The following is a 27965-nucleotide window of genomic DNA, read 5'->3' as shown; positions in this document are numbered from 1 at the left end:
ATAGTTAGATAAGAATTCCATGACCTAAATGCCAAATTTCGCTCTGAAATTCACCATCAAAATGGATGGAGCACATATTTTACGAATTAAAGCTAACATGAAGAATGTATTTTTTTCTTCTCTAGATCATTTTAGTTTGTCATCTGTGTTTCATTTCTAAGAGCTTAGTACTCTAGCTTCTAGCGCAAAAGTTAAACTTACGTTTTTCTATATATCCGTCAAAGCGTACGTTTTTCAATATATCCGTCAAACCATACTTCCAGATTTCTGTTATACTGTAACTGTGCAATGATTTAGCAATAATTTTCCAGATACAACCTTGAATACTAATTTATACAAATAATCAGTAGTGGATTTAGAAACGTACTTTGGGAGGGGTTTCTCTGATTGTTTCGTTTTCTAAAAAGTCCTAATTTTATTTGGGAGGTGCTTGAAGTTTATGAGTACAGGCATGACTAATATTTCGTTTCGTTTATATGTTTAGCAATAATCTTCCAGATACAACCTTGAAGATCATTTTATACTGAGAATCAGTGACGGATTTAGAAAAGTATTTTGGGAGGTTTTTTTACTACTGTTTAGTTCTTCTAAACATTCGTAATTTTTATTTGACGAAAGCTTAAAGTTTATGAGTAAAGGCATCATTAATAGATATTTAGTTTGTTTTAGACATTCCGTAACTTTGGGGAACAGGCTTCAGTCCGAAAGACCGCCCCCTAACCTTCGCAAAACCGTCACTGCTGGTAATTAGTACACGCACTATTTCTACATTCAAAGATGGAATGAAAAAAAGCTTTGTCAGAATGGTCGAATGCAGGATTGAATCCCGGACTTCCCAATAGAAGCGCAAAAGCTAACCACTCAGTCACGTTTGTTGTACAGTTGTATTTAGTTTAACTTAAATATAATATGTCCCGTAGTCCTTTTCTTTGGGGGGGGGAGGGGGAAGGAGTTCCGTAATGATATGTTGAATCCCTCTTGTTAAAATTTCAGAAAACTTGTGGATGGGGTAAACCGTGATGGTGGTTATATAAAACAACTGTAGATTTTCAAGAATATACAGAATCAAAAGCTCTAGATGTGCAGCCTTTAAGTGTATCATATAAAGCCATTGTCTTCTTTGGGACCTTTTCCGAACTTTATAATTGTATTTAATAGCGGCTTTTTACTAGTCAAATATTAACATTTCCTATGGACGATTGCAAGAATATAAGCTTTAAGAGAGGTAAGTGGTCTTTTTTTTTTTTAATACAAGACTGTACATAATTTTTCGTTCTGATAACATTTCGATTTGAATTGAATAAATTTTATAAATTTTAAATTCTGAACTACTGGCTGTGATTAATCAAGACCGGATGTTTAGATATTAAAAACCTGGAAAATAGGCACTAATATGTAACTCGAAGTAATGAAGATAAATACTCAATACAATTAAAAAATAAATTCAAGTCGTAGATAATCTTCAAAGAATATAGAAGTATACCTATTTGTTAATATTTTCTTTTACTGTATATATAAAAATTAAACTTGACATGCATTCCATACAGAACTTTATATATAACAGTCCAAATTTTATATACAGTTTATCAGTACACACAGCAGTTCACAAAGTTTTACAGCATTTTATCGCACAACATAGCAGTTCAGCATGAACACTATGCTGCTGAAATGAGGACTTAAAAAACGTTTCTTTTGTGTATTTGTGGAATGCATTACTGTGGCAAACAAGAGGAAGTGGAAGGGAAAAAATGTGGATCATACTCTGCCAATGCTTTCAGCGACATTCTTTTATTGTAGCAGAGTGAAGCCTGACTCTGACCTGCCCATAAGTTAATCTTATATTTCTCGGAAAAGGCAGAATACTTTCTTGAAATACGAAATTATATATTTTCCCCCCAAGAAGAAAACGCATAGAACAGGCAACATAGGCAGTAAAGGGGGAAATAGGCAAAATAAAATTAGTTTAAATTGAAACTATAACCCCGCATATACACTTCAAAACGTTATTTTTTTTATCGTATCTTTAATATTAAAGAGTAGGCATTTTGCTTAACATCCGGTCTCTAGTGATTACCAACAAATTAAATACAAATTTTTGTATGCATAAGAGAACAAGAGCCATCACTCATGCCAAGTAAAAAAAATGTCCACGCTTGAATATATTTATAGTTGTGCTTTTTATAATGATTTGAGAACGACGAGTACAGTGAAACTATAAACTATCCGTTCATGAGGGTCACAAGAAAAATGAAGTGGAACGTTTGAATTACTCATGCTTGGATAAGTTTCTAATTCCGCTTTTTACACTAACTAGCGGATATATCCGTTCTTCGGACCCGGAAAGTAGTATTTGGAGAATAATCTGAACAATCATTCCGCATTTAGATATACATTCCAATGAAACTTTAATGACAATAACCCATAATTGTTTTAGGATAACTTTTGAACTCTCAGGATGCGCCCTTGAATCAGTGATTATGTAACTAGCTTGAGATAGCTACTACATTCCAAAATTCATTTCAAATGGTTCCTCAATTTTCCTGTGATGTGATCACAAAAACAGACTACTTCGATGTGACGAAAAAATATTTCTCCCTCCCTCCTTAAAACGGACAATTTCAAAAGTTTCTTTTTAATGAGGGGTTTATATACCGATTTTCTTTATCCTTAAATGACTCGTGAGATACTGTATTTTTTACCTTAATTTTCAACCACCTCTACTTCTTTAGGATATTACCTTTCGCTAAAGTAATTTGATAAATACACAGCTCGCGGTAGGTGTTTCAAAACTCATTTGAAGCTGTTCAAGCGTTTCCACGTTATAAACTCACAAACAGGCAACGTGAAGTAAGAAATTATACAAAATACTCTCCCCCTAAAGCAAAAATTTTTAAAAACGCTGGGACAAAGGTCTGCTTATTTTTAATAAAAAATCAATATATAAATTCTTATCTTCCTAACTTAACGAGCTCGTGAGACACTCAATTTTTCGCATAAATTGTCCCCCGCTTTTCCTTAAGACACACCTTTTAAGTCAGTTCAAGATTTAACTATATCCAAATATTCATTTCAAACGGTTCAGCTGCTTTCCTCTGATTCGATCATCCATAAGACCACTTTCATTCTTAATGGAACTATCTTGAAACCTCAAATGATTTTAAAGTTGGGATATTTATTTATATCTCAATTTTGAGATATTTTGACCCCATGGACCCAATTCCATTCAACGTCCTCTAATATAAAAATGCGCGATTTGAAATATATCCAACTATTGGCACTTCTATTGGCATGAACGATATTTCTTTAGCTTACTATTATGTTATATTTCTAAAAACTGTTTTACAGCGTTAGTCATTTTTTTTCCGTTACCTATATAATATATTCCCGTTCAGCCTATTTGCATTAAATCTATTTTCTTACGCGTGTCTGTTCGTGAAGACTGGAAATGTTAAACTAGTGACTGTTTCATTCGTACCAGTGCAAAGAGGATTAATTCAAAGTGAGTACAATGAGTGAGACAGTTTCTCAAGCAACTTAAATAAACAATGGCCAATAAAGAAATTACCAATGATTTCTGAAACTATATTTAGGGTTAGCAATCACAAAACAATAATACAAAATTTAAACGCTTTATTTCTCGTTATGACTGATAACATGTATGACATTTCCAACTGTATTCATCATCATTTGTCCAACCATCCACAGGAACAATCAACAACGCAATGTACAGAAAAACTTAACACCTTCATGGCACTTCACTTAACAGCACCAACCATTCTTACAACTACTTTAAAAGTTCTGCATTTTCTCTCTCATTACATAAAGACAAATTTAATGACGTGGATGCAGCTACTTCAATGAAGTGACATCTGTACATGTAGATCTTTCTTAGGATATATAGACTGAACCATTTATCTTGAAACGCCATTGGATCTTTTAAACTAATATACAGAAAACGCTGAAATTTTGCAGTATGCAAACATTGGTAGGAGGGCATTAGTATACTTTCCAATAACATCAGGTTAACAGTGTTGCCAATTTAAGATAAAATTCATATCATAGCTATAATATTCATTACTAAGGTACTACGGATGTGTATTACCTTGCCCATCTCATATCTGTTACTACTGTACTGGAAGCCTCCAAAGATTGGACGTTCGTAACACTGTAGTGTTCTTATTTTGTAACTCTGGGTAATTAATAGGGTATAATAAGTTTGCGTTTAACATGAAGATTTGAAATATGGAACAATCTGATGTGTTATTTGTAAACACAAATAAATAAAAATACCACTTTTGTTGGGTGACATCGCAGGTATTCTGATAATTTCGTCATGCCAATATTTGCTTCTTGGAAAATTTCACATTTCTATACATTAGTACGGAAGTTATAAATGTGTTTCAAGATAACTGCTATCACAAAAGCTGATAATTTGGAACTTATACAACTGATAACCTTTACGGATTTCGAGAAGAAAATGAGTACTACTTCTTTCAACACTGTACAGCTAGTCAGTTTTACATGAATGTAAAATTTTAGTTTGGCCTCTCTCAGAACCAAAAATTTCTTTCTCACTAATGTCCAGCCTTGCAATGCAATGGTGTGCGCCCCACTTTTACTCAAATTTTTAGAATCTAAACATTGCAATCAGTCATGTACACTCATATCAAGATATTACATATATAGACTCCGAGCAATCATGCTTATTTATTTAGCATTTGGTCTACTTACCTTCTTGGTCACTCATATAAAAGTGTCACTATAAACAGAGGAAAATTACTTTCTACTGACACTTTGTGATTGGTGTTTAATTATGAGACTATAGTTTAACGAAAAAAAAAGGTAGAGTGGATAGGATTGTAACAATTCAGTGTATTTTAACTATATGGTAAATGGAATGAATACAAAGAAAGTTTAAAAAGATATGCCGAGAAACAAGTTCATGTAGATCCAAATAGTAAAATCACACACACTCCCATAATGTATTAGAACAGTATCACTCAAGTTGCATTCATCTTTCTTCTCAAACGTACATTGATGAAAATGATAACATATTTCATGAGTTCTCCAGTCTTTACAGTTAATTCACAGATTTCAATTCCACATCGAATACTAACGTACTATTCGGAGGAATTACTGGTGGCGATCCCTGCTTTCCATACCTGCAAAAACAGTATACCAGTCAAATTCGTTTCACACACTTGATGCGAAAAACTATTCCCGTATATAGACGGAAGTCCTCCAACAACACTTAAAATACGTTTAAAAGGAAAGCCCAAATGGATTCTTCACGGGAAAGTCTTCAGAGTAATTTTAGGCTTCTCTACTCACCTACAAGGGGAGGAAACTACCTACAGACACTTATAATATGAATTTAAAAAAATACTTTCTGCCAGTGTTCAGGCATGTAGCCAAGGGGTGGAGGTGGAGGTCCGGACTCCCTCCTTCGAAATGAAAAAAAAAAAAAAAAAAAAAAATACGGATGAAAAACAAGAACTGGTGTTAAAAATAAAAAGCCACAGCACGCGTTTGGTTAATCTTTCTTATGAGGAACTTTGTGTGGAGGAAATTTCAAACTTTCGAAAACACAGTGCCGTTCTGTAATAGTGTGGACAATTTTTATAATTTTTCTGCAGTATCAAACATGTTACTTCAGAAACAGTTTTCTACTGCTCCTTTAACTTGTCATTTGAAGCAGACAGTAGTTGAAGAAATAATAGAAACAAAACGTTATTTGTAAAGAAAGTTATGTTAATATTTGACAACAGAGAAAGGAATGTAGATATTGTAAAATATTTTACAACACATTATTGGATATGTATTTTTTATAATAACTGACGTAATAATGAAAAGGAAATTGTTGTATTTGAATGAACAGAGAAAGGAACGTAGATATTGTAAAATCTTTTTTAATACTTATTTTATATTCTTTTACTCGAGTTTGTTACTAAAATACTTATTAACATACCCTCATTTTATTGTCCTAACAATATACGTTGCCAATAAAACAGTTTAGAATAATCGAGCCCCTGGTGATAACCATAGTATTTCATGTCACGGACTCCCCCCATTACAAAATCTTGGCTACGTGCCTGCAGCGTTTGTTGTAGAACTGAAAAATTAGCAGAAATGATTGTTTACTAAGATTCAGTCTATTGAACTACAACTTGTTTCGGATTAATCTTTCTGTGAACATTCAGGAACTTCATTTATTTTATGTACTGTATTGAAATATAGGAATCTACGTCCCTTTTTCAGTCTATCTTGGTCTTTTTAAACAGTTTTCTTGTGAATATCCTCCTTAATCATATTATATTAACAAATCAAAACTACAGAAACTTTTGTTTCTTTCGGTAATATATTACATTTCTGAACTATGAGATCAGGCAATCTATAAATAAATAAATAAATAAATAAATAATAATAATAATAAAAAAAAGATGTTTTTGCCCACGACATGGGGTTAGTGTCCCAAGGCTTAATGTCATTGGACAGCTAACAGCTGCAGCTAATGGATATGAAATGAAATGGGGGGGGGGGGGGGAATGAAGAAAAAAAAATTGAATTCTAATAATCAGATCTAACGTATTACGCCGTGAAAATGAACTTTCCGCAAAACTGCGCTATATATTACAATATTATTTCGATAAAGGTGCAAATGCTGCGTAAGTCCTTGAAGTTTTTGCTGTTTATGAGAAAGATATGTTATCAAAAGTACCAGTCAAATGATGGCTCAGTCACTTTCGTTCTGGAAATTTCGATGTTAAAGATACTTCTTGCAATGACCAACAACAGCAAAACTGAATATTTTGGCAAAATTCGAGCCAGACCTGCATGTAAGTAGTCATGGCTTCGCCAAGGACCTACACATACATCACCATACACTGTTAAATTATTTGGTGAAAGTTGAAGAGTGCCAAACTATAAGAAGAAGAGTTGCACATGAACCGATTCATAAAACATTTACTCGAATTTGTATCTGCGAATCTCTATTGAAACGTAAAGAACTCGAGCCATTTCTGAAGTGGCTGATAATGAGAGAAGCTGATAACCTGCAACAACAATGTTAAAAGGATCGTGGACGAAGCGGAGACTTTCCTCAGTCTGTGGCAAAGCCCACACAGACGTACAGGAAAGTTATGCTTTGGGTTTGGTACGATTGAAAGGGCACTGTGCATCACGAGCTTCTGCAGCAGAGCACAAGGGTAGACATGGAGCTGTACCATGGACAATTAGCGCTAATGCACCTAGCTATTCAATAGAAACTATCTGATTTGGCCAAATGAAAGGATGCAGGACACAAAAATTCTGGTCGGCAGGTTGCCATTGGCGACTAGAAATTCAGTAGGAATAGTTTCTGCCTAAATTCTCCGAGTTGTGCAGTTTGTTTCGCATGAAAATAATTGTCAGTGAGTGAGAGAAAACACAGAATGTGAAGTCTTCCCAACGAACATGGAAAGTGAAGTTTTCCCAGCGTTGTAATTCGCCCCCTCTTTTTCCTACCCTCAGTCGAAATGGTTTGCCTCCTGCGTGATGTAATCTCTTTCTTTGTCAAACCAAAAGCGGTGCGGGGAGAGGGGGTGGGGGTACCTCTCATAACTTGTACGTGAGAGATACTGGCGACCATTATTTTTGGATTGGCAAGTGCGTCTGCTTTAGAATTTTGAGCCCTGAAGGATGTGATACACACACATCTTTACCGACCCGTCAAACTATCACTTGTTTTAGTCTCTGTGTAGAACTCCCTGAATGTGTTAAATTAATATATGGCTCCATAATGTTTTCAATTCATAATAAATGTATTCTCAATTTTGACCTACAAAGGCTCAATTCTTTTTAGACAATCTGATAGGTGGGAGTACGGCTAAGTTTTATAGAGCTATTTGTTCGTGTGTCCCTTTATATGTATAGAAACAAACGGTAATAGGTAGTAAGTTTATATATGTGATCAGAAAAATGGAAACACCTGAACGAAATTGCAACTTACCAGATTAATATGGTGTCAGGCCACCTTTCGCCTTCAGAACAGCCTTGATGCGAGTGGGATGGAGGCATAGAGGTCGTGAATGGTAGCAAGTGGAATTTTACACCATTCCTCGTGCAGGCCATCGGCCAGTTCTGTGAGAGAGGATTGAGGTGGAAATCGTCGCCGGAGTCGTGTTTCCAAGACGGACCACAGATGTTCAATTATGTTGAGATCTGGGGATTGGGCGGGCCAGTGGAGGTGTTGAACTTTATTCCGATGTTCCTCAAACCACGCTGCAACAACGCCAGCTGTGTGACTGGGTGCATTATCATCTTGGAAGATGGCGTCATTGTCCAGGAACAACATCCGGACCATAGGATGCAAGTGGTCTCCTAAAATTGCGACGTAATCGTTGGCAGTAATTCATCCGCTAAGTGTGACCACAGGACCCAATGGAAACCATGATATTGCGGCCTACAGCATCACCGAGCCGCCGCCATGTTTCACAGTTAGGCGGAGACACTGCAGATCATAAGCTTCTTTCGGGGTTCTCCACACAAACACGGCCCGTGGTTGGGAATAGGGTGAAGGATGATTCATCCGACCATATCACACGTTTCCAGTCCTCAACGGTCCAAGTTGCATGGTCGCGGCACCATTTGCGGCGTGCGAAAGCGTTATGGTCCCTGATGAGCGGTTTGGCCCGTACAACACGACCCCGTAAGTTCATGTCATGTAATTCGCGACGGACTGTGATTGTCGAAACAGGGTGGGGGAGGTGCTGATTGAGTTCCTCCGTCACTTGCTCCGCAGTGGCACGACGGTTCTGCGTGACAATGCGCTTTAATACCCGGCGTGACCTGTCCCTCATAATTTTCTTCCGCCCACTGTTCCGGTTCCCCGATGTGTTTTTCCCGTGTGTTGTGTAGGCCGTCATCACCTTCGACACTGTCCCACGCGACACCTAACACAGTAGCCACTGCCGTCACACTCACTCCACATAACCGCGCACCAACAATTTTCCCTCTTTGAAAATCTGAGAGGTCTCCCATTTTACACTACCTCCGTCTGCTGCAGCCACTGGACACTGCTGTTCCACTGCGCCTGACGCAGTATGGAGACCGACCTAACACACCACCACCAGCGGTCCGGCGCTGCGGGCGCCACGACACCACTGCCAACCCATACATCTGACGTGTTGCCAACTACAGGTGTTTCCATTTTTCTGATCACCATATATATATATATATATATATATATGGATTCAGCGTTGCAATGATCATTTCCGTCTTTATCCACCTACAACCTTTCGTTTCAAATTGGATTCCAATAGTTTGAAGTATATCGAAACTAATGTATAACAAATGTAGATTGTGTGTAGAAAGAGGTTTACATCTACCACCATTATTTGTTACCTTTGGTGTTCAGTAGCAATGAGTAAGTGCAGCATATTCAGCGATTCTGAACATGGTAAATCTAGTTTTTAGTCGAAACATCAAAGGAAGACATTAAAATTAAATGTAAGAAGTTACAATTACGATCAAAGACATTAACGTTGGCAAAACTTACGCCATATGTGGTGGGCATATTATCCTTCTCTTTCCTCCAACTTTCATGCCTGCAACTCCTATATCCCATCCCTTGATAACTTCATTGGCTCCTAATCGGAATTTGAAACCAGGACCTTGCTGGGTAGAGTCAAATTGTTTGTTGTTTTGCTTGAGTCTACCTACGTAATACACTGTTACCTGTAACAGTAAAGATTAATTAGAACAGGATTCTTTGGTAACTTTCTACAGTTGAAAAGAAACATAAACAAGAATGATCACTTATACAGTTATATTTCCGGAGGAAGGGAGTAATTGCTTAATAGCTATAATCCCATTGAAGATGACGCTATTGACACAGTCACTTTCTGCTATTTGTTCCTTAATTTGGCCTTAACGAACTTTATTTACTTTTAAATTCACTTCGAAAATTTTTCTCCTTAAACATTCTGTGCTTACAAATTTAAAATAGTGTCCTCCACATCCCGGCTAGCAGAATATCTGAATATAACAATATGATCTAGTTTCTTTAATATTGTAACACTTTTGGAAATTATACATATTCGTAATTATAAACGAATGCTTATTGGTGCTACAATGGGAACCCCCACCTTCATCAACGTGATTCAAACAGATGCTCGTGAGAAAAAAAAAAGCCACTCACGAAAGGAAAGTTATTACCATTTATACCTCATTATTATTATTATTTTATTAATAGTACACATTATATGTACTAAGTTTTACGATTGGCATTATAAAAACTTGCATGCGAAATCAGTAGTACTTCGTATTGTTCGGTTTCCAATATGCATTGCTTTTAATTATTCCCAGTTTTTCATTGTCATAAAGCTCCTAGATGCTTTTATAATTTTTTTTCCTTAGTCATGACTTTCTAAGCATTTGAAACCAAGGCTAAAGAACGCCCCGGAGAAAGCTAGTTCATCTGGATTTTGCTTTCGGGAACAAAAAGCATACAGTAGGTATTACGTCTGGCAAGGGTAGATAGGCCACATCGTAGCTTTCTTGGTATAAATAAATAAATAAATCAATCAATCAATAAATAAATCAATCAATCAATAAATAAATAAATCTATATATATATATATATATTTAAAAAAAACTGGTTTAACGTCCCTTATTACTCCCGAGGCTATACTAAGTAATATTTAGAATCTGGTAACTATGAATATGCTATACCAATATGAATACCTGCTACATTTTTGTTTTTAAGGATACTGGACGAGGGAGGAGCTATTAGTCGCAAATTTAATTTGTTCAAGTAACATTTTTTTTTTATTTCGTTTGTTTTCCCTAGAAGTATGCAGTTTAAAGCCAGCCGGTAGGAAAAGTATAAGTGTTAATATAGTATTTATTGGGAGTCGCCATGCATTTCACTTAGGGGAATAAGTTATCAAGCACATTTCTTTTAAGATGCCTATCATTTCATTGCGGGTGAAAAAGACAACAGACAACCGGTTAAATTATTCCAATCTATTTAGTACGTAAAAACTAATTTTGATTCCCATGTTACACACCGTTGTTTCCTATTACTAATTTTTAAGTTTATCTTTAATCAGATACCATATACACGTGGCCAGTGGCGTAGTCCGGGTCCGAACGTCAATGTTCAACATGTCCAAAGCTGCACCATTAATCATAAGCCAAACGAGACGAACAAAACGAAAAATCTGTCACAATCGAGGCTCTACTTGTCCCGTGACTGATCCGATGTTGCAAGATGCAGTTTTTCCGTGACGGAGGATCAGTCCAACACAACCCCCAACCTAGAGGACCGAAGGCTATTCTAGCATAATGTTGGAAGATGGGAGCGTTACTTTCCACACGCCGGTAATTAGCAACAAAGAAGATAAAGAACATACATTTTCACGAACAATCATTGGCTGAAACTGGATTTGGCATGAAATATGTCTGTTGGGTTAACACTGGGTAAGTTGAAGGGAAATGGAATGGCGACAAGGACTGATGGTAAAATGGATGGTTAGTCGGAAAGAATCTGGAAATGGATCTTAGCTTGACCCTGAGGGTATGTCCCGGACTTCAATACGGTACAATACAGTACTGTACAAAAAGTTTTAACTGAAACGGAAAAGCTGGAATTCTATTGTAATGTTATACGTAAGGATAGTGAAAAGACGTATTACAGATACTGGTTGAATAGAACATAATGATTATACAATTAAAAAAAAAAAAAAGTAAAAGTAAAATCAATGAAAATGTGAATGTCAGAAGAAAAGTTTAGTATGAAAGTGTAACGCAGATAGTAAATAAATAAAACCAATATACTAAACCAAAATAGTACAAATAATGAAAAAACTGAACACGAGAAAAGCCAAAACACGAAATAAAAGAGAAAGGAAAAAGATGGCAAAGGGATAAATGAACTCTGAAATTTTATTACAGTTTCTTTTGTAGGCATATATTCAAAGAAATTTACGAAAGTATGAGACTAGACTGTGGATCACCTTTATGCTGGATACAATTTTTCATGCTACGTTGGACAAATTCGGATACTATTACAGACATGCTGCTAGAATATTTTCACTCACGGAAGAAAATTTAAACATTAGAATCATGATATGTTACGTGAGTAGTACGATAAAGTTTTTGAAGTAAGATAACTGAATACAGTTTGAAATTCGCGTGCTCGCGAGAAAGAATACGTGCACGCTCCCTGCACTCGTTGCATTCAATCGAATGCCATTTGCTTTGCAGGAAGTGGTTAACATGCTGAAGAAAATCTGAAATTGGTATCATTTGTTTCTTGTAAGTAAACATGAGAACCGTTAATATTCATCGCCAAATAAGCAAGGTGTATGATAACAGAGCAAGGAATGAAAGTATGAAAGTAAGATTCGTTGAGGATAGTCCAAGAAAGGTTGGTAGATGTTCATGAAGAATCGTGCTATAGGGTAATGACATAACCATACGATTTGAAAGAATTTGATCATTCGCCACAACGCCCAGACCTTGTACTTAGCGACCACAACTTCTTTCTCCATCTTAAGACTTTCTGGGAATTACGAGTTTAGGCAGGAAGTGAAAACGACTGAATAATCTGCTATCATGATATATGATGGTATCCAAAACCTCGCTGTTCCTTACGATAACTGCCACGAAAATTACGCAGAAAAGAATTTTACATAAGTTCAGAATTTTAAAAATGCTCACGTATTTAATTTTTAATTGCAAAACTGACCTTATAACTCTAGTATGCTACTCGCTCAGCGAACGATTACTTCACAATATTAAGACCGTGTGCACACTGACCAGAACAGGGCAGCCAAGCAAAAATACAGTATGTTAAGCTATAACCAAGCCTTGTACTGCACATTCATCGGAGCATGTGCTAAACAAAGGCCAGGACATTCTCTCCGTCCCTCTTACATGGCTTAACTGTCTTGCTTGTAGTCACTTAAGACAGCCTTCGTAATTAACTTGATAGGAAAAAACACCTTCTTAAATACTTACAAATTTTCCATGTTTTGCTGCAGGTCCATTTCCAACCTGAACGTCCTCAATGCTAACACCACCTGCTAACGTCTTCTTTAGCGGAGTGTTTCCACCAGGAGTTTTTGGGCTGTCTGCATTAGGTGTTCCTGAAAGAAAAATAGGCATTGACCGTTTCATTAAAATATATATTAAGTGTCTGTTCCCATATTGTATGTAAGTTAAGTTTTTTGTGTTCAAGTGTTTCGCTTTTAATTGCAAAACGGACTTTAAAACGTAATCCTAGCATGTTTCCCGCTCAGTAAACTGTTATTTCACACTACCAAGTTGTCCCAGAAGTCCTGCACCATCAGCACATTGACTTGCATGAGGTAAAACTTTGGGAGGATAGGTGGCACAACCAGTGAAAACTGTTGGCAGGCATAGAGGACAGATTCTCGAAATCAAGTGTAGGCAAGTACTGCGTGTGTAGCGAGTGTTCCTGTAAAGTGAAGAAGGGCAACATGAGTGAGGACCAAATTGCAATTCGAGCTGTGCTACGATTTTTATGGAAAAATGACTAACTGTAAAAGCTGAGCGGAGGAAATTTGTCGTGTAGAGAACGTAGTAGTACTAGATCGATCGATTTTTTTTTTTTTTTTTTTTTTAAACTTCGGGTGATTTAAGCCTCGCGGACAAACCCCACAAGAGTATACTTCCGATGGACACTAACGGCCCTCTCCAAGATGTTACCTGTGTTAGCAAGAGTAGTTGGGGCGTCCAAATCGACAGTAAACCATCGACTGCATGACATGAATTACGTCAATAAACAGCCTCCACAAAGTCCCCATTAGCTGACAAAGGAGCAAGTCAAGCGCAGAGTGGAAATTTGTGGAGAAAAAAAAAAAAAAAAAACGCGTGATCTTCGTTCCTGGAGAAAAAACGCGTGATCTTCGTTTCTGGAGGAAAATTATGACAGGTGATGACAAGTAGGTGTTTGTGAAAAACCCTGACACACGTAAACAGTGGGTGAAAAAAAAGACAGGAAGCCCTCGCCGATGTGAAACGAGACAGATTTGGGAAAAAGCTCATGCCTGTGTTTGGTGGAATATTGACGGGATAATTTATTTTGAGTTTGTTCCCGACGGTCGTGCTATAACAGATGAACTGTATTACAGTGTGAACAATTACAGAGTGTATGCCATTCTGAACGAAAAATATTCGGCATTAACGAGGAGGAAGAGATTATTGCTGCAAATTGACAATGTTCCGAGTCATCGATTTCGAAGTGTGACCAACACCCTAGCTGAACTAGACGGGTTTGAGTTGTTACCTCATCCTGCCTATAGTCCAGGTGTTACACCCTCAGATTATGGTTTGTTTCACTTTCTCTCACATTTCTTGTGTGGTTGGCAATTCATAAGATGAGGTGTATGCTACCTGCCGCGAGTTCAATTCTAAACCTGCCACCTGGTATCGCTATCAGATTGAACTGTTGTCCCAAAGATGGGTGAAGGTTATCAAACATTAATGACCTGTACTTTGCTGAATAAAGGTTTGTCTTTGTTTATGATATGCGTGACATTTTCCTCCTAACTTTTGGGACAGCCTGGTATTAAGGCCAGCTTAATATCAGATGTATTAAATACAGGGTGTTAATGAATTATACTGACGAAGAGGTGATTCTTCACATCGAAATAAGAAAAAGGAGGTCATATTCGCCTGTAGGGAAGTACACATTTTCAGACCTAGGCCCGTCCAAAAGCGTGGGAAAGCTCAATTTCAACACGCGTTATTTTAAACAGAAGAAACCGTGCATGCGGCCCATATCAAAGGAAAATAATTCACATACGCCTTCCAAATATGCAGATTTCAGTAATATGCAATGGATTCTCTACAGGACACAATTGCCAGATATGCTCCCAACAGAGTTCTTAAGATATGCTCTGATTTCAAGGTGACTCCCAAGTACGTAAAAAGTAAGTCCTGTTTCGGCAGTAAGTCGGAATTTTCAGGGACTGCCAGCTCTATGGTTCCTCGTGTTCGGAAGAAGGCGTGCTGCGATGTGTCAGGATTTTTTTTTCTTCACGTTTTTGACTGCGTATACAGAGTCTTCCAAAAGTCCTGCAAAACAGTAAAAAACTAACTTTGAAAGTACTACTTACAATTTTATATTTTGTTTGTAATGTTTACTGGAAATGTTAAAAGTTTTGTTAGCAACAATGCGGATGTAAAGGTTGACATCATAACCGCAAATCATGTGACAAAGATGGCGTCTACTCAAGAGAAAGCGCAGTGTGTAGTGTGGTTTTATAAGTTAAAACCTCGTGTTTTCGTGGGAAGAAAATTCCGACAAAAATATCAGAAACAACCACCTGCAGGTTCAAGTAACAAGAGATGGTACGATAAGTTCCGAGCTACCGGAAGTGTCTTGGACTTGCCTCGTAGCGGAAGGCCATCAACCAGTGTTGATGTGATTCAGTCCGTGCAGGAAAGCGTGTTGCGAAGTCCAAAGAAATCGTTGAAACGCAGATCCTTGCAGCAGCGAGTGCCAATGACAACGCTATACAATATCGTTCGTAAGAATAAAGAGCCTTACAAGTTGAAACTTGTACAGGAATTGACGGAAGAAGACTGTGACATAAGAAGTGTTTTGTGAAATGATGCTTACACGGTTGAACAGTGATCCAGGGCTTCTTTCAAAGTTAATGTTCTCAGATGAATCCACTTTTCATGTGTCTGGTAAGGTAAACCGACACTATTATAAAATCTGGGGAATTGAGAATCCACACGAATTTGAGACATATGTTCGTGATTCTCCAAAGTTAAATGTCTGGTGTGCCCTTTCAATGAACGTCGAAATGCCATTCTTGGATTCCCGAAAAGACTTCAGCAATGTTTGGACGTAAACGGTGCTCAGTTGGAGATTTGGCGTTGAAAAAAAAATGCTTGGAAACAAAATTTCAGACTTTCTTACAAGTCCACTAAGTTTTGTACAAAAAAAATAAATGATACAAAGTTACAGATTTTTACTTTTTTGCAGGACTTTTGGAATACCCAGTATATGACTTTCTTAATATGATCCGTCATTCCACGGTTTCTCGAATTAGAAAAGCTAAATTTCAACCACGCACTATTTCGAAGATTTTGGACAGTCCTAGCTCTGAAACTATGCACTTTTCCCCACAGATCCATGTTAATATTTTCTCTTATTTTGATGTGAGGTATCATCTCAGTGTCGTTATAGTTCATTAACAACCTATATACAGAGTGGGTCATTTACCCTGACACACTCTTGTAACCTTTATAGTGATTGACAAAAAAACGCTGAAATTTTCTACCAGGCAAACATCGGCAAAGAAACATTTTTCGGCATACTTTGTGATAAAGTTAATTCTGTTTCCAACCCAATAGTTCTTACTATTATTATTATTATTATTGACTTAAAGATTTATCGTGCTATAAATGATGCTAGTGATTGTACTAACAAGTAGACCTCACCACTTCGCCGTTGCGTTAGCAAAAGAAAACAACTACTGTCCTAGAATAGGGTTGAATATAAGATATTGACAAAAATTTTAGCTGCTAATGAGCACTAGAAATATGGGAAAACGAAATAGAAACACGAATGTGGGAAAGCCATCTACAATATAATTTGATAGTTGCAAGACTGATATTTTTTCGAAATAGATGGAGGAACAATAGTTATGACTTCAACTATGTAAATCGAGTTAGGAGGGATGTTTTTATGGCATTCCAGATCATGGCCGCCATCTTGAAATCCGCCATATTGAATCGACGTCAACTTTTTCAAATGGAAAGAGGGCCATGTGAGGTATCAAACAACAATGATTTTTTCCACCCAATCTCACACACTAATTAGTTTGTCCATATCTAGAACGGTTTACAACTTACAGTTCTTTCAATGTGGAAAAATTCGTTGTTTGTAGCAGATAACAGATAACTATAGTGACAATGAATATAGCTCCATAGATAGCATTCTTACTGGAGAAAATTACGGCAATGCAAGAAATGAAAGTCCTCAGCATTCATAAAATGGTCAACACAGAATTTTGCAGAGTACCATGAGCACCTAATAAAAAATGAAGCATCAGAAATATCACAAAAGTTAATGCCGGGAATATTAAAAGCGTGCTTCTTCGGCACTTCGAACCATTCGATCGCTCATCGATATATACGGTTTACAAAATGCTTATTGAATCATTCCTGTGAAGCGAGGAGACTGAAATTGATTGTACACAAGGGAATGCAGAGTGACAGTATCTCTGTCATCTCTAGAATATCCAGAGTTTATTCCATTTCGAATTCCAATTCTTCATCCGCTAGGAATCTAATTATGTCATCTGCGATTACTCTTTCCTGTTCTGATATATTTGTTGCATTGTGCTTGAACTGTAATGTCTGTAACTGCTGCAGGAGGTACTACCATGAGCAAAATAAATGACGCGTCTCTTTATTTTGAAGTTTTTTGAAAATATCTCAGTTTTCTTTATATGTTCGAAATTTCGGAAGGTTTCCCCAGCAGGACAGGTTAATAACAAACCCGTTTTTAATATTTGTGTTAGATATTAGCTTAAAATAAAGAAATTAGAAGCAAAAAACATTAAATCGACAGAAATCTCGAGAATTACCAACTCTGCTAAAGTGGGAAATTTTCAAGAACACGAGGGAATTCTGCATTTCAACACGAAGCAGCGACATCTATGTCATTGAGAGAAATGTGGATTAAATCTACAAACTAAACTTTTAACGAATATTCCTAGTATGTCTTATTATATGCATTATCTGCAAACTCCAAATATATGAATATATGCTAAGTATTAACATAAAGATAGAGCAAATAGTGGAAATTATCTATGGAAAAGGACGAATTGGTAGGACGATCGTAATGAAATATCGTCTTTACCGGAATAGGCTCAGTTCACGTTAAAAAACAAATAGCTCAGTTAGTTAAAGCAACGAGTCTGTATGCTGAAGGTAGCGGGTTCTATCCCATGGAAGTGCCGTTGTCATTTTTATCTCTACACTACGGTTATTTTATTTATTTTTTTATGTGGGAAAGAATTAAATTGTAACGTATGTGTAAAACTCATGACGATACCAAAAAAAGAAAAAATGCCGTTGTCGCACTTGCATTAGCGTCCCTAATTTTGTTTGCAAACAGTTTGGTAATCATTTCTCCTGTGCTCACTGCTCACCATATGCTCGCTGGCGCATAACGAATGTTTCCCAGTAAATGTTAATTCTAATTTGGAGAATTTTATAAAGCTTCCCAATATTTCTCACTAGATAGTCTTCTATCTACGTGTTTGGATATTTTGATAACAGATGTCCCTATTAAATGTTTAATTTTCCCTAGATGTTTAATTACGGAAAAGTTTTACAATGTATTTGTATTGAATTGAAATTGTTTTGAATTTACTACATAAGGTAAGTAGACCGAAGGAGGAGAACTCAAGTAATTGATATTCTACGTAAAAGCAACCTATTGTAGAATGATGATGCTTCTTACCTTCAGCACATAATCTTTACGTTAGAGAGTCACAGAGAAAAATCCTGGTTTTTCCTCCTCTATGACCACCCATCTTAAAGCTCTACCTATAATGATTCGTGTCACATAATTTCGGCTCTCCAAAGACATTCAAATAATAATAATAATAATAATAATAATAATAATAATAATAATAATAATAATCCTGAATATGCCATCCTTACATAATGTAAGGATATCTTAGTTTCCTAGTTTAAATCTTAAATATCTTAGTTTAAAATGCTTTCTTTAGTACTTATTTGAGCAACCATGTAGGAGGGGTACGACTTTTTATTTTGCCCCTCTCATTTCAGTACCCTTCCAACAGAAAGTAATTTTTGATAAGCAGGACAGACAAAATGAATAAGAAATATATTTACAGCATCCTCTCCCCTTTCTTGATTGGAATATCACGTAATATTTTTTATTCTACGAAAGATGGCCCTGTGCGGTTAGGGGTAGGTAACTAAAAAAATACCTAATATATAGCGCTCCTTGATTGTAATATTACCGCTTCTTTATTTGTACGAGGGAGCCCCTACACAATCAAGGGTGACAAAAAGAATAGGAAGAGTGTCTATTGATTCCAGTGGTGGATCCAGCACGAACTCCTGGGGGAGGGGAGTTGAAGTGAAACATTCTTTTGATGATGTGAAGCTGTCACAAATTACCACTTAACTAAACTAAACAATAGTAGGCGGAACCGAAACCCAGTCAGTTTAAATTGATGTAAAAGTTTAATTTTTGGCTTCATATTAAAGTTTTGGTTTCAAATGAGAATTTCAGTCCAAGTGGTCAATGATCAAATCTCGTGGGGCTCTTCAGTGTAGGCTAATATGAGAAAAGGCAAAATTATTAACATGTTTATAGCTTTCGAATTTTTCGTCTATTTTAAAGAAATATTTTGCTTCGTATTAAAGTGTTGGTTCCAAATGACAAATTCAGTCCGAGATCTCCGGGGGGGGGGGGGCTCTTCAGTATAGGGGGCTACGGCTCCCTTATGGGAAAAGGCAAAAATATGAAAATGCTTATAACTTCCGAATTTTCCGTCTATTTTAAAGAAATTATTAGCTTCATATTAAAGTCTTGGCTTCAAATGACAATTTCAGTCCGTGTGGACAATGATCAAATCTCGGAGGGCTCTTCGGTGTAGGGGTTTCGGCTTCTTTATGGGACAAGATTCACGTAGTTGATATTGCAAAATTGTTTTGTATATATAAGTGGAAACTTGCACCATTTGGTTAATTTTACCTCTTATGTTTTGCAGATTCATATTCCAAGCAATAGTTACTTCGCAGAACTAAAAGAAGACACTTACTATAATAGTTTCATTAAAATGAAATGTCTTTTATGAGAAGTTCTCATGGAGCCGACGAACGAATAGGCACCCAAACGTTGGTTGAGTCGTACGGTTGAAACTCGTTAAGCTCGCTTCAATTATTATTATTATTATTATTATTGTTATTATTATTATTATTATTAATAATAATAATAATAATAATAATAATAATAATAATAAAGCATTGCAGGGACCTTTGGTGCAGGGGGTCCGTGGCTCGATTCCACTTCGTGCCAAGTGAAATTTGAGGAATACCGTGTGCATGGGTATGTGTTTTCTTGAGATTTTCCATTTTCCTCCCACTTTCTTCATTTCACCATTTCATTCATCATCATTCTCCCTTAGCGTAGGTGCATAATCGTCCAACGTTAAACTAGATATTGCAATTTCAATAATAATAATAATAAAAATTAATTCAACTGAAAGGACTGTAATTTATGTGGACAGCAATTATCATAAATATGCAACCATTATAAAAACAATGCTTTGAGTAGAAAGATAATCCTTTCCAAGTGTTAACGAATGCGCACGAGATAAGACATGTCTCGAGAAAGAGACAAGACGCGCTTTGTGACATCCAAGATAATACGAGGCAAATGTTTTGGACACGAGATAGCTTGTAAAATGTCTCGTCTTGTCTGGAATGTCTCGAAAACAAAAGTCTAAGTTTTAGAATTATTTTTCAAGATCTATTCTCTCAGAAGTAGTTCTCTGCCTTAAAATTAATAACGACATTTGTGATTTAAAAAAAGATAAACAATGCCTAAAGTTAATAGTTAACTTTTCGAAAAGAAGCTTCATTAAGGGTGAACCTGAAAGATGTCCACAAACTTCGGGAGGTGATTCGTGACATCAAAAGGAGACAAATGGTCCTCTTGCAGTTTTCGAATTCAGCTTCGTTGTCGAGATACAGGGTTGCCAACTGGTCGTGTTTGAGAAACTCACTGAGAATAAATTCAAGTCCAAGAATAAACTACTACTCATATATTTTTCAGGTCAATTGACTTATACCATGTTGTAAGGTCAAATATTTATTTATGAAGTGTGTACAAAATTCGCCATGGTCTTTTCTGAGAAAATCGTCGAGAAAAAGTCACCTCCAAGAATAAACTACCCCTTGTAAATTTTTCTAAGAGAAATATCTGATACTGCAATATAGGGTTGTTAATTAAATATTGATTAATGAAAAATAAACAAAATTGTTAAAAATTTTTTTGAGAAAATAGCGTTTTTCGATTTTCGGCTGTTTGTAAACCACACTTATTTTAGGTGGTAGGAAAAAATGGAAAAGCTCCTGTAAGAATACTAAGTAAACCCTAAGTTTAATATTTGGTGTAGATAAGTTGAACGGTATGGCCTCTAGGCGAGTGCATATAAAAGTGTGCCGAACGGACGGACCGGAAGGACGGGTGTCGAAAAGTCACATTTTCGGTATGTAGACGCCATTGGCGTCTCTGACATGTAAAATTTGGGGGGGACATCAAAGGAAATGATCTAACTGCTAGTATCTCAGCGGAATTTTAGATTATGTCACTTCAAAATATTGGGGGGGACACGTCCCCCCGTCCCCCCGCCAGAGACGCCCATGGTAGACGCCATGAAACATGTAAATCCGTTGAAATCTGAATTTGATATTATTATTTAACGAATATATTGAAAATTGTCAGAGACACGTATGCAGTAATTTATTTCGGGAGGGGTCCGACTTCAATATTAGGATAAATTATAATAAAATTTTAAAAGATAATCCCCAAAATTAGGCTAAATTTACAGAAGAGTTGGGGTTTCAGAGGGGTCCGGACCCCCTGGACCCACCCCTAAATGCGTTCTTGTTTGTCAGTAACATTTCCTCATTTTGAAACCCTCAAAAACTTCGGATAGACTATATAAAGGAAAACGAGTTATTTTCGATAAAATATCACTTCAAGGAGACGCGTCAGTTTTATTGCACAGTGTGGTATCCCACGTTCACAATGTCAAGAATTTCTTTCCTCTGATTCTCTGTCATTGTGCTCTATCGAAAGGTTAGGTTTGTAACATATTACTCCTACGAACAAGTATGATTGGCAGATAGGAATACTGAACACAACTCCAGAGAAATGCATGCTGGAACTTACGTTTATAGCTACGCTTTGGTGATTTGCCCTCAAGGTCAATTGAGTGGTAATTCAGTTCCGTCTCTGTTCTTAAGCCATGTTCGTATTACTTCGAACAGTTTTGATAATGAAAAGCATGCCTCTTAATATAACAGACTTCTTTCGCGTAAGAAATCGAAACTCAGTTGGTCAGAGCAACTAGTCTGTAAGAATTAGGTTGTTAGTTAGTTAGGAGCCCAGTACGAGTAAGGGTTTTTATTACTATTGTTTTTATCTTTTTTATGTGAGGAAAAATCAAATTGTGACGTCGCGATATCAAATGAATTTGATTAGGTAGCTTTGTCTTAGCTAAACTTTAAACATCAGTAACCGTCGAAATTATTTCACTAACCGATCACTTACTGAACATTTCAAACACGTCAAACCAGTGGCATAACATGAAGGTTAACCTCTCCTCCGCAATCCTTAGTTATGCGTCCGTACTTTCAAGGGCGGACTAAGGGCCGGGCGACTGCCCGGGGCGCCAGAGAAAGAGAGGCACCAAAACGAGCCTCAAAAAGTAAATTTTATAATGTGCTTTCTACTGACGTTTTTGGTTTATATTCTTGTAAAGTAGTGGCAATTATATGATCTTTTTCTATTTCACTATGGAAGAAGAGAGTTTCATAGTACTAAGGGGGCTGTATCGAAAAATTGAGAGATGGCATGTAGAATAAAGTGTGCCGGGAATTAAGTATTGTTTGTTTGTTTGCTTGAGTTTAGCGTTCCACGGTTATGCCTTAATGGGCAAGGGAGATGTGGATACTAATTATAGTGGAATCCGAACCACTTTTATCGTTCAACAGTAATCCACCGGGAATTGGACCCGGTACCACAGAACGCAGGCGTGCTAGCCACTAGACCAGGGGGTGGAGTTGGTATTGTTTATAGCAGGCCATATTCTTTGTGAAGTTTTCCTAGGTAATGGATTTCTTTTTGAAAATGGGTTTAAAACAGGGGCGTCATTTAGGGAGGGCAGGGAGGGGCATTTGACCCCCTGAGTTTGAGATGTATATAGATTTTATCATTAGAATAGTAGTAAATCAGTGAAAAACGCGAAATTTTACTTATATCAAGAGGTCTTGCCCCCCCCCCCCCCCAAAGCAAAATCTGAAATGACGCTCCTGGCTTAAACTATTAAAAACACTATGATAAAATGTAAAATATAGGGGAAGGGCGCCAAAAAGTCACTTTGCCCGTGTGAAAATTTGGCCTGCTCCGCCCCTGCGTACTTTCTGTATATTTTTTGGCCTTGCAGCTTGTGCGGTCCCCACGCCACATTGTTGCGGGGGCGCTATTTACGCCTACCCTTCGAACGTAATTCAATAACTGTTTAAGAAATTTTACCATCAGCGTGGAAACGGGAATATATTTTTCTAATAGTCCCATAGAACTTTCACTCAGAACGCCAAATGCAATTTTTCAGAGTGGGCTCTGGCTAAGTAGAAGGAAGATCTGTTTCCTAAGTATTCTTTCCCAAATAAAAAATAAATAAAATAACCTTAGTGATAAAAATGACAACAGTACTTCCACGGGATTCGAACCGTCTACCTTCGGTATACAAACTCGTTGCTTTATCTAACTGAGCTATTTGCTTTCTTACGTAAGCTGAACTTGTTCTACAGTAAAGACGATTTTTCATTACGATTGGGCTAACAATTCGTTTTTTTCCATAGGTAATTTCCACTATTTGCACTATCTATACGTTAATACTTAGCATAGATTCATATATTTGGAGTTCGCTGATAATGCATAGAATAAGACATACTAGAAATATTTCGTTAAAATTTTCGTTTGTAGATCTAATCCACGCTTTTCTCAATGACATAGATGTCGCTGCTTCGTGTTGAACTGCAGAATTCCCTCGCGTTCTTGAAAATTTCCCACTTTAGCAGAGTTGGTAATTCTCGAGATTTCTGTCGATTTAATGTTTTTTGCTTCTAATTTCTTTATTTTAAGCTAATATCTAACACAAATATTAAAAACGGGTTTGTTATTAACCTGTCCTGCTGGGGAAACCTTCCGAAATTTCGAACATAAAGAAAACGGAGATATTTTCAAAAAACTTCAAAATAAAGAGACGCGTCATTTATTTTGCTCATAGTAGTACATACCAATGTTTTCCTTATTTAACGCCATGGTGTGTCTTTTTTAGTCCATAATTGTTGCCTGCACACACTCTCCCTAACACACACACGTACGCACCTCACAGAATTACAGGCTTAATGCAATAAACGAAATAACTATTTCTCAAGCACTTCCAAGTTCACGGGTAGAACTCTCAGTGAGAATAATATATTTCCTGCACTTGTCTCCTTACAAAGAGTTTGTCGCTGTAGAATGGTACACGATGCATGTAAGCTTCTACATTATACCGTAGCTGCTACGACCAGGAATGCCATTGGCAACCAATATTGCTATTCTCTTCATCGTGCTGCCCCAACTGCTTATAGTTTCAGTTTGAATCTACAAACGCACACACGAAGTGGCGAGATCAGAACCACTTTATGAATGTTGAGGACTTTCATTTCTTGCATTGCCGTAAGTTTGTTCTGTAAGAATGCTGTCTCTGGAGCTATGTTCATTGCCACTGTAGTTATCTGTTATGTGCTACAAACAACGAATTTTTCCACATTGAAAGAACTGTAAGTTGTAAACCGTTCTAGATATGGACAAACTAATTAGTGTATGAGATTGGGTGGAAAAAATCATTGTTGTTTGATACCTCACATGGCCCTCTTTCCATTTGAAAAAGTTGACGTCGATCCAATATGGCGGATTTCAAGATGGCGGCCATGATCTGGAATGCCATAAAAACATCCCTCCTAACTTGATTTACTTAGTTGAAGTCGTAACTTTTGTTCCTCCATCTATTTCGAAAAACTATCGGTCTTGCAACTATCAAATTATATTGTAGATGGCTTTCCCACATTCGTGTTTCTATTTCGTTTTCCCATATTTCTAGTGCTCATTAGCAGCTAAAGTTTTTGTCAATATCTTATATTCAACCCTACTCTAGGACAGTAGTTGTTTCGTTTTGCTAACGCAACGGCGAAGTGGTGAGGTCTACTTGTAAATTACAAGATGATAATATCATTGTTAATTGGTCAAAGACTAACGCTTCACCTTTGAATTTTAAGAAAACATGCTTGGTATTTTTTACCTTAAAAACAAATCCTGTTTATTGTAACTACGTGGTCGAAAATGTCTTGGTTAAAAAGCTTGTTCCTATAAAAGATCTAAGTTTTACTTTTGATGCCAAATTGTTATTAAATACGAGGGTCACTACGAAAGTTTTGAGACACGCATTGTTGTGGCACAGAATTTGAATTCCAACAATTGCGTTCGGTAGTGGTATCCAGAGCGAAGAAGCGAAGTAAGTTTGAACTCGCCTCGCTTATCGGCGTGGCCGTATCACCTTCACTTGTTTGTTGATGTGAGCAGTATTCGGCTGCCTAGAATGGAGCTCGAAAGGGAACATTTTCGGGCAATGATCCTTTACGATTTCAAAAGTGGTTTGAACGAGACACAAAGCCTTGACCGTTTGCAGGGGGCATTTGGGGACCTTGCTCCTTTCCGTGCTACAATTTTTCGGTGGTTTGGTGAATTCAGAAGAGGACGGACATCGCTTAAAGATGAAGAGAGAGCTGGACGTCCGGCAACAGCTGTGTCAGATGAAAACATTGCCGCTGTGGAACAAATGATTCGAGAAAATCCTCGAACAATTTTCAAGGACATTGAATCTACAGTGAACATTGGATCGCCAGCAGTAAAAAATTCTTCATGATCATCTTCGGCTCAAGAAGGTTTCATCTCGTTGGGTGCCTCGCACCTTGAACAGCAAAGCGCATGCGTGTGGAATGGTGTGAAGAAATGCTTGCAAGATTTGATGGAGGCAATTCTCGACGTGTCTCTGACATTGTTACTGGTGATGAGACTTGGATCTATCAATTTGACCCTGAAAATAAACGCAAGTCTACAGTTTGGATCTTTCCAGACGAAAATCCACCCACGAAAGTGAAGCGATCACAAAGTGTGGAGAAGAAGATGGTCGCAACTTTCTTCTCCAAATTGGCCATGTTGCAACTGTTCCACTTGAAGAACAAACGACTGTTACTGCTCAGTGGTACACCACTGTTTGCCTAACAAAACTGTTCCAGAAGCTTCGGGAACGGCGTTCAAGTACTGGATTGCGTGGGATCCTGCTTCATCATGACAACGCGTCCACACACACGGCCAACATCACAATTCAGTTTTTAGAATCTACGGAGGTCAAAAACTTATGACTCATTCGCCGTATAGCCCTGACCTGGAACCGGTTTTTTTTTTTTTTTTTTTTTTTTTTTTTTTTTTTTTTTTTGTTCCCCAGGATCAAAGATCGCATGCGTGGGAAGAAATTTTGCAGCCCTGAAGAAGATTTAGTGGCTTACGAGAATGAACTTTCAACACTTGAAGAAAAAGACTGGCAACACTGCTTCCAAAAATGGTTTTCGAGGATGCAAAAGTGTGTACAGTGTAATGGTGAATACTTTGAGAAAATGTAAGTGTTAAATTGATTTTAAGTATGTAAGTTATTTCACATCTCAAAACTTTCGTAGTGACCCTCAAACATTTGGAAAATATAGTTTCCAGAGCGAGAAGAAATCTAGGAATCACAAAATGGATCTCTAGAGACGACTTCTTTTTAAAAACTTGTTTAATTCTATATTACGCAAATGTTAGAAGTCAACTTGAATACTGCACCAGTATTGAACAAAGGAACCCAATATTTTCAAAGGGATAGAGAAGTAGTATAAAACTTGTTTCTTTCATGGTTAAAATGGAAATTTAAATTTCTATCAGGAAAAACTCATGATGAAATTAGGTACCATCTTGGCCTATTAAAATTATCTGAAAGAAGAACTTTATTTGACATTAAACTGCTTCATAATATTTTGTCTGGTAGGTTACCACTGATTGAGAACGTTAGTCTTGGTGTTCCTAACATGGCTAGAAGAAACATTTTCAAATATAACCCGATTTTTAGTGATGCGTCTATATATAAATGTTAAATGCAATCAACTATTTGCATTCATTGATCTTTTTATACCTGATTTTCCTTCTATCCAAAGAAAATTTACGACTTATCACAATCTTTTTATTTTCATAATCACAATTTCATCACTGTTTGTGCATGCCTTTTGCTCTGTTTTCTTTTTTATAATTTGATTGTAATTTTAGTTGTGTTTAAGTAATATGTGTTTGCTGCTATTGTATGTATTCTATCTTTTCTCTACTTAATATTATTGTATGTATAATTGTTTTATTGTTTATGTACTGTACTTGGAATTGTAAATGAACTATTAGTCTGTAATTTCCAATAATAATAATAATAATAATAATAATAATAATAATAATAATAATAATAATAATAATAATATTTTTAAATGGCACATCAGGTTACTAAAATACCACATTTGTCATACAGCGTTGCAAACTAAGAACGCTACAGTATCACGAACATCCAAATTTTGATAGCCTTTACAGCAGTAGTCACGCAAATACAACAGACGGGGCAATTCACATCTAAGGTACTGTACAGTTAATACGATGATTGTGGTATGACGAATTTCGAATAAAAGGAATTCACAAGGGATTGAAAATTGACTTTTTCAAAATACTATTTAAAGAACCTGCTTAGATAAGTACCTCATCCCATTGCATAGATGGTTTTGTAGATGTGAAATCACAATGGCAATTTTACATTTAAAGTTGTTCTGGAGATAAGGTTAAAAATGTTAAGTTTGCAACACTGCTTAAAATTATGCCTAAAATTCCGAGAACTTATTGCAATTACATCTACCAAAACTTATTATTGTAACTTTAGAGAAGGACAGTAAACCAAATGCTTTTATAGAAAGTTCTCACAAATACGCTATTTTAAGGAATACCAAGGACATCAAATTTTATTTTTCTTTCATATCTCCAGAGTGGTTTCAGT

The 27965-nt window shown here is 36.7% G+C and overlaps 1 protein-coding gene across 2 annotated transcripts in view; it reads right to left on the bottom strand.

The window, feature by feature from the left end:
* Positions 1–3613: 3613 nt before the first annotated feature.
* Fkbp39 (FK506-binding protein 39kD) overlaps positions 3614–27965 on the bottom strand; it is a 73430-nt gene continuing 49078 nt past the window's right edge. For both annotated transcript variants that reach the window (XM_081734188.1, XM_081734187.1), the window contains exons 9-11: positions 13003–13130; positions 9536–9714; positions 3614–5162 (exon numbers count right to left, since the gene is read on the bottom strand). In XM_081734188.1, coding sequence (XP_081590314.1) covers positions 5081–5162; positions 9536–9714; positions 13003–13130 — 389 coding nt within the window. In that variant the 3' untranslated portion in view covers positions 3614–5080. The remainder of the gene's footprint in view (positions 5163–9535; positions 9715–13002; positions 13131–27965) is intronic.

This window comes from Thermobia domestica, chromosome 12, assembly GCF_964235325.1.
Source record: "Thermobia domestica chromosome 12, izTheDome1.hap1.1, whole genome shotgun sequence".
Classification (NCBI taxonomy): Eukaryota; Metazoa; Arthropoda; class Insecta; order Zygentoma; family Lepismatidae; genus Thermobia; species Thermobia domestica.
This window is presented reverse-complemented; position numbering and strand designations above follow the sequence as displayed.